This window comes from Natrix helvetica (assembly GCF_964273705.1).
Source record: "Natrix helvetica genome assembly, chromosome: 6".
Lineage (NCBI taxonomy): Eukaryota > Metazoa > Chordata > Lepidosauria > Squamata > Natricidae > Natrix > Natrix helvetica.
Window position 1 is genome coordinate 80024020 of NC_138553.1, and position 8094 is coordinate 80032113.

The 8094-nt window shown below is 41.2% G+C and overlaps 1 protein-coding gene across 8 annotated transcripts in view; it reads right to left on the reverse strand.

Annotated features, from left to right (window-relative positions):
• SRPK2 (SRSF protein kinase 2) overlaps window positions 1-7072 on the reverse strand; it is a 106224-nt gene extending 99152 nt beyond the window's left edge. For 5 of the 8 annotated variants that reach the window (XR_014175751.1, XM_081957977.1, XM_081957974.1 and 2 more), the window contains exons 1-2: window positions 6944-7072; window positions 6679-6763 (exon numbers count right to left, since the gene is read on the reverse strand). Coding sequence is in view for 4 of the 8 variants with exons in the window: in XM_081957977.1 (XP_081814103.1) it covers window positions 6679-6763; window positions 6944-6959 (101 nt within the window). In the remaining 4 variants the exon portion in view is untranslated. Of the gene's footprint in view, window positions 1-6678; window positions 6764-6943 lie in introns of those variants that run through there. The other 3 variants (XM_081957979.1, XM_081957978.1, XM_081957976.1) reach the window with 2 other exon arrangements.
• Window positions 7073-8094: the final 1022 nt, after the last annotated feature.

Genomic DNA, 8094 nt, shown 5'->3' on the forward strand with positions numbered 1-8094 from the left:
TACTATCTCCTCTTATTGGTATTATAAAATTACTACTACTCTGTTGCTTTGCCCCTTACACTTAGGGCTTTTGCACCAGAGACAAATTCCTTGTGTATCCAATTGCATTTGGCCAAATAAAGTACTCTACTCTACTCAAATTCAATTCAATTCTATTCAATTCTATTCTATTCTAAATTCTATTCTATTTCATTCCATATTTTTTTCTATTCTTTTCTTTTCCATTCCATATTTTTCTGTTCTATTCGGTTCTATTGTTCGGTTCTATTGTTCGGTTCTATTAATCCATTCTATTCTAACATTCCATATTTCTATTCTTCTATTCTATTCTTCTATTCTATTCTTACATTCCATATTTTCTATTCTATTCTATTCTATTATTCTATTATTCTATTCTATTAGTCTATTCTATTCTTCTATTCTATTCTTCTATTCTATTCTTACATTCTATTCTTCTATTCTATTAGTCTATTCTATTCTTACATTCCATATTTTCTATTCTATTCTATTATTCTATTATTCTATTCTATTAGTCTATTCTATTCTTCTATTCTATTCTTCTATTCTATTCTTACATTCTATTCTTCTATTCTATTAGTCTATTCTATTCTTACATTCCATATTTTCTATTGCATTGCATTGCATTCTATTCCATTCCATTCTATCCTTCTGCCCTATCCTATCCTATCCTATCCTACCCTATCCTTACTCCTACCACTATCCCTACCTTATTCTGGTTTGAGCTATACAATTCCAAGGTACATTTTAATCCTTATGTTCTGTACAGTACAGTAATTCTAAGCCCTTCCACAAAACATTTAAGTTCCTAGTTTTGTTTCAGGGAAATATAGGTTGATTTAGAGCTTTGGAGGGAAGGCTTACACACCCACACCGTTTGCACTGTTCTTCCTTTCTGTGGCATAAATTCTCCCAGGATTTGTTAGTGGCTGCTGCTCAGAAAAGCAGGAGTTAACTCATCATCAGTGAGGTCCTGTCCGTATGTTTAGCCAAGTCAGCTGATGAATTGTATTGTTTTGCGCTTTAAATACATTTTATGCATTTTGCTGGGGAACTGAGCATTCCAGCATGCTGTTTGTGAACTATTTCAGACTCACACTAAAAGGCTACGGAAGTGGCCATAGAGCAAAAAGCTTTTTTAGATTCTTGATCGGGTCATCAAAATTCTGGCTTGCAACCAGAAATTTACACAGGAAATGTCTATCCAGCAACTGAAGCAAAAAAGAATAGTCAAGAGGACATTCATATATAGCACATGCAGCAAGAGATGTAATCAGGTTAGGCTGTTCAATTGAGTGTGATTCCAAAAATAAAACATATGAATAAAGTGCAGGCTGGAAAACAAAATTCTTTCTTTAAATGGAAACTCAATTTACAGCCAGAGAAACATATCCGGTTTCAGATAATCAGCTTCTCATAATTTTTTTTTTTTTTGGGGGGGGGGGGGGGGAGAGAACTGCCAAGGTGCAATTCAGAAAAGAATATATTATTCAATTTCAGGATTACCCAAGCAAACTTCATTTTTTCAAGCTCAACTTTAACAAGATATGCACACACACCATAATGCAACGTAATTCTAATTAAATATTTTTTTAAAGCACTGTGAGCGACATTTTAACTATTGTACAAATGTATTAGCTCGTGATATGAATACTTCACTCTTCATGCAGTATGTTTTTAAATTCTAAGGTATCCACAAAACCCTACGACAATATTTTTTTTAAATTGTATTTTGACATCTACCCTGAAAATAAGACCTCCCTGGATAATAAGCCCAATCGGGCTTTTGAGTGCATGCGCTAAAATAACCCCCCCCCCAAAAAAAATTGCAACCCAGCAGCAGCCATGAGGTGACCACGCTCGCCGCCTCCTGCACCTCAAAAATAATAAGACCTCCCCGAAAATAAGGCCAAGCGCTTATTTCGTGGGAGGGTCAAAAGAAAATAAGACCCTGTCTTATTTTCAGGGAAACACGGTATGAGTTTCAGCATAGCTGCAGAGTGTAATCTCCACATTGTTTTATTTAAAATCCTGCTTTACGTTCAACTGGACGCGATATATACATTTTTGTGCACTCGGAGGTTTTAAAGTCGTCATCGACATTTCAAGAGGAAAAAAAAAACAGCTGACTTACTTTTTCCTCTAAAGCAGATCATTGAAACCATCATACCTGACTGACAGCCTTATGCCCTTGCTTAGTGGGCATAAGGTGTGAGAGGTCAAATTCACATGTCCAATTAAACCAACTCTTTCTGAAAGTCTATTTACAGGAAACTTCTCAACTAAGTTAGATAATAGCACTTAAGACTTACATACCGCTTTACAGTCCCTCTCTAAGCGGTTTACAGAGTCAGCCTATTGCCCCCAACAATCTGGGTCCCCATTTTACCGACCTCGGAAGGATGGAAGACTGAGATAAGCTAGAGAAGGTCAATGGAATTCAAGGGGGATTGGACTTAAGTTTGCTTGTGGCTACGTAAGGATTCTAAATCGATCCCTCTTTTAACTCCACCCCCAGACTCCGCCACTCCTTCTCCTACAAAACTTTCTGACCAAACTCAGAAGCTATAAATGAAGAAATTCGAACAAGCCTGGGACAAAACAAGCCAACTTTTTTAAAAAAAAAATCGTCTGTCAAGGATTTAATAATATGCAAAAAGTCAGATGTATTTGTAACAGGTTACTTTATAAATCAAACAGCAAACTATCAAACGAAAGGCAGGACAGGCGTTGGTTTTTCTTTTTTTTTAAAGAAGCTAGGATGTTATTAGACCGAATACCAATCATTTGGACAGAAAGACATCATCCCTAAGGAATTGCCGAAGTTAAAACTCCAAAGCTTCCTTATCAGGCGCTAACAAGATTGGGTGACTATATTTCTGGGTAATTCAAACACGCTCTTCTGCGTAGGGCAAAAAAAGCTGTTATGAAGATAAGCAAAGAGATAAATCTACCATTAAAGAGGTTTACTGCTGCAATCCAGGTCAAGGGCTCACTATCTCTAGAAATGTTCTCTTAACTAGTTTGGGGGAAAAACAACAACTGGCTGGCAGGCCGTAATTATCCGAAACTGTGGTTTTTCTCCAGCAGGAAATAAAAAATCTTAGGCAGGATTAACTGCGCCAAGAATTATCCGAGGTGCCTAATTTGAACCAATGTTTTACTTGGAAGGTGTTCCTATAAGCTTTGACAAAGGGAAGGTTGAGTAACTTGAGTTGCAAGCGAAAAACAGCATCAAGTCCTTTGTAAGCTACCGAGGCACGAACGGTGAGTGCGCAGCCATATAAATCTTCTAAATAAATAAATGAATTAAGTGCAAAGCAAGGAACGTGTAGCATAACTCATAAGAAATTGGATGGAGTTGTTTCCAATGCTTTCCCCCCCCCCACCTTTATGGGTAGTCCTCGACTTACAACAGTTCATTTAGTGACCGTTCAAAGTTACAACGGCGCTGAAAAAGGGACTTGCGGTCATTGTTCATACCTACGACTTGCAGCATCTCCATATTCACATGATCAAAATTTCAGACGCTTGACAACCGACTCATATTTATGACGGCTGCAGTGTCCCGGGATCATGTGATCCCCTTTTGCGACCCCCTGACAAGCATGGGGAAGCCAAGTTCACTTAACCACCGCGTGACTCGCCGAACAGCTGCAATGATTCACTTAACAACGTGGCAAGAAAGGTCGTAAAATGGGACAAAATTCACCAAACCAATGCCTCACTCAGCGACAGAAACATTGGGCTCAATTGAGGTCGTAAGCCGAGGACTACCTGTAATAATACAACTGAAGATTCATTACTTTGGCCTAAATAATGTTACTGCATCGGGGACAAACGGGTTGCCACTGGAGCTAGGAAATTGGATTATAGCATTGGAAACACTTCAGTGCTTAAATGTGATTTTTCCCCCCCCTCATCAGTTAGCAATTGGGGTGAAAGTATAAAACTAAAGTTCATGACTTGCTCAGCATACATACAATTTATTTGGCAGGTATAAGGATAGCTGAAAGCTCTTGATAAAAAAGACCGTTTTTGTTTTCAAACAATTGTCCATTTTTCATTCATTACCAAATCTTGCTGCCGCTTACAGTCTCAACTGAAGGCTGACTTGGAACAACGTATAAACAGCTGCATCCACACACAATGAGAAGAATAGATATGGATTTATTGCTTAATATGAAGGATGAAACTTACTTCTGGACAGTATTAACATGGAGCTGATGTATAGAGAAGAGGAACAAGTACTGGGTTATTTTAAGAAGGGAGGAGACCTCTAAAAGTAGCATATCTTACCTGCTTATCATAATTGTCAAGAATTTGACTAAGTAAACAGGAATCTACAATTATAGTCACCGATTTGTCCCACTCCTATTTCCTGGATATTAAATCAAGGGCCACCTTCCAATCAATGAAGGCAGTAAAAAACACACGAATGACTTGAATTTTTTTCATGAGCTGATGCGGCCTTATGCGTTGAAAGTTGTCTTTGGAGTAGCCAATGTGCAAATTTCCCCTGCACTAGAAGTGTAATCAAGGACAATCCTCAACTGTAAAGCAAACGAAGTATTAAACCTTACTCCTAGATTTTATGTACTTTGTGGGTATGTCCGCGTGGTTAAAATTTCTTACAGTAGGAAACTAGACGGTGGTTTTCCTTCCAATTTATCTCATTTTCATTTCCCAATCTGGCCGAATGCCCAGGTATCCCATGGCAATTTCATATCCAAATAACTAACCAGCCCTGAGGCAGCTTAGCTAAGCCCAGATAAAGTGCTGCTCATGAAGATAAGTATGAAAATCAAATTTGCCACTAGAAAACAGGCAGGGATTTAATTTCTACGCCAAGTGGTTTATGAAGGGGGAATGGGGAATATTAAACCTGGTTAACAATAACTTTTCCTCTTGTGATTTTATCCAAATCTGGTTGCCAGGGCTAAAACATCTGGATTCTTTTAGCATTTTTAGAAGCAGCAGAAGACACGGCAGTCTGTCTCAATCCTGTCATTACAGCCAGATCTGACTTACTATAAGGATTGATCACACACGAGGGAACAGCCTCAACTGAATAAGATGTTCTTGGTCACTATGAAAAGCTGGATTTTAAAATCTAAAGTCAACAGAACTTTGCCCGTTGTGAAACGAGTTTTCCGAAAAAGGCAATCTAATTTATCATAGATGCATTTCTGTTTCTTGAGATGCGTTCTGACTGAGTAAAATCCAGTTTCGGCTTCTTAGGATTTTCAAACTGTTTACCTTTATGGAGTCCCTGCCAGACATTAATTCAATAAATAAATAAATAATAAATAAATAAATAGGCAGTGTCAAGACACCGAAGTGATGACACTGAGCTTCAAAAAAATGACCAAATAACATGGAAGACAACATCAAAGGACGATACTAAACACAAAAGCCGAGATATTTAATAAAAGTCCAAAGCCACCAGCACAATTTCCCTAAAAACCACCCAGGAAATAGCTTGTAGAGTTCTAGCTGAACTTGAAAATGTTTGATTTAGCAGCTATACTGCTACAATTTGTAGCAAAGGCTCCTGTCACCCAATGCTTCTCTGTAGGCAGAGAAAGAACCCTGAAAACTAATATAACAAGAAAAAAAAACTAGCTTGAATCCTTCATCCTAAGGAGGAACGAGCAATACATGCTGTGTAACATGACTTAAATCATTAAGAGATAAAACCCTTCAGGAAAAAATTCTATATAAAAGCTACCTTGTGATTAAAGCATCTTAAAACGGGAGCATCATATATTTGGAAAATCTCAATCGATAGTGGGAAACACAAAGCATTAAATCAGGCGGACCACAAGGCATCTCTTTAAAAAGTGCATTAAAAACCTTCACAATTGTTTTAAAAAAAGAAGAAGATGCACAACTCAAAAGTCAGTTATCCACAGACAGATCTGAAAGCAGATCAGTTCCCGTCAGCTCCCATTCGTTCCCCCCCGCCCATTAAACCCCTGGATACCCACATTCGTAGTGCCGCTTTTCAGGCCAAAATAAGGAACGCATTTGTTGGAATCCGTCCCCAAGCAGGACGATTAAACGCTTAGGGCATAAGAATCAATATCAGGAACGGCAGAGACGACTCGAGGAGTTCTCCACCGCTATTCACACATCAAGATCAAGCCCATCTTTCCAATGAAATGCAGAAATAAAACAGGTGCGGGGGGGGGGGGGGGCACAACCCTGCAGGTCAAGACATTTCAGCACCAGGAGCTGGACTCCTGCAAAAAACCAAGAAGGGAAGCCGTTGCAAGATGCCCAACCCCGTTTTATGACGGTCACAAAACAAGGCTTGGACATGGGAGAAACAGCCAGCATTCCCACGCAGGACAAAAGTCTCATAATCTTAGTTTAGTTTAGTTTTATTGTCATTGCAAATGGTGCAAGGAAATTAAATAAAATTTAATTGAATATACAGTGTGTGTGTGTGTGTGTGTGTGTGTGTGTGTGCGCGCACACACACACACACACACACATATAAAGATGGGGGTGAGATCCTGAAAGCTGATTATGGAGGAAGAGGAGGAGGAAAAGTTTCTTGCAAACTGCAAACGGACCCAAAGAGACACCCAACCCACCCAACTAAAGACACAACTGGCAACGCAACAACACAATCACACCGGTCCATACACTCACTTTTTGTGATGCGGTGGGTGCTTCTCCTTCCTGCCGGGTGCTGCAGGGTGCTTGGGGCGGCGCCTCCGGGCCTGCAAGGCCAGCACTGCCGGAGGTTAAAAGAGGGAGAGAAGAAGAAGAAAACAGAAGCAAAAATACAGATTATTGGAGGCAGGGAGACCGCGGGCGCCCGCTTGACGATGCAAGGGTCGCCCCGACCGGTCAGGAGCCCCCGACCGGTGACCCGAGGACAGGAGGGACGCTTCTCCGGCCCTCCCAGCCGTACCTTTTCGGGAGCTCATCGCTCTCCGGCCACCTGGCCTGGCCCGGAGACACACGCGCAGCTCCCGCCGCCGATGCCGGGCGCCAACTCAAGAAGGAACAGCGGGGCCGCCTCACGCCCGGCCGCGCCTGCGCGGTTAGGCCGCGCCGGGAGAGAGGCGGGGCCGGAGGGGAGGTCGCTAGGCAACCCGAGGGGCCGAGCCTGAGGGAGCCACGCCTTTTCTTCTACGACTTCCCTCTCTCCCGCCCCCCCCCACGGGCGAGGGTGACGTCACCCTCAGCGGCAGGTTAGCTGATCCAGCCGCTGTTTGCAGCTTTTTTGGGGGGCGGGGATTATCTGGCCTTGATGAATGAGAATAGAGCTGGAAGGGACCTTGGAGGTCTTCTAGTCCAGCCCCTTGCTCAAGCAGGAGACACTGTACTATTTCAGATAGGGAGCTATCCAGTTTCTTCTTAAAAGCCTCCAGTGAAATTCATTCATACAGTCAATCAATCAATCAATCAATTAGAATAGAGCTTAAAGGGACCTTGGAGGTCTTCTAGTCCAGCCCCCTGCTCAAGCAGGAGATCTTGTACAATTTCAGACAGGGAGCTGTCCAGTCTCTTCTTAAAATCCTCCAATGAAATTCATTCATTCATGCATTCATTCGTTCAATCAATCAATCAGAATAGAGCTGGAAGGGACATTGGAGGTCTTCTAGTCCAGCCCTGCTCAAGCAGGAGACCTTGTACCATTTCAGACAGCCTCTTCTTAAAAACCTCCAGTGAAATTCAATCAATCAGAATAGAGCTGGAAGGGACCTTTGAGGTCTTCTAGTCCAGCCCCCCCCCCCAGGATTTCATTATCCAACTAAGAATAGAATAGAATAGAATAGAATTCTTTATTGGCCAAGTGTGATTGAGCACACAAAAAAATTGTTTTTGGTGCATATGCTCACAGTGTACATAGAGACAAGATACATTTGTCAAGAATCATAAGTAATAAGTACCATCAGCAGTGCTACAGGTGAGTGAGATTGCTCTCTGTTTATATTAAAGAGGCTAACCTGTCAAGTGTTGGTGGTTGTGTTCTTGGTAGTTCCTTGATTAGGTTGTTTTTACTGTTCCTTTCATTGTTTGCCTGCGTTGATAGTTCCTTGATTGGAGTGTTGTTTG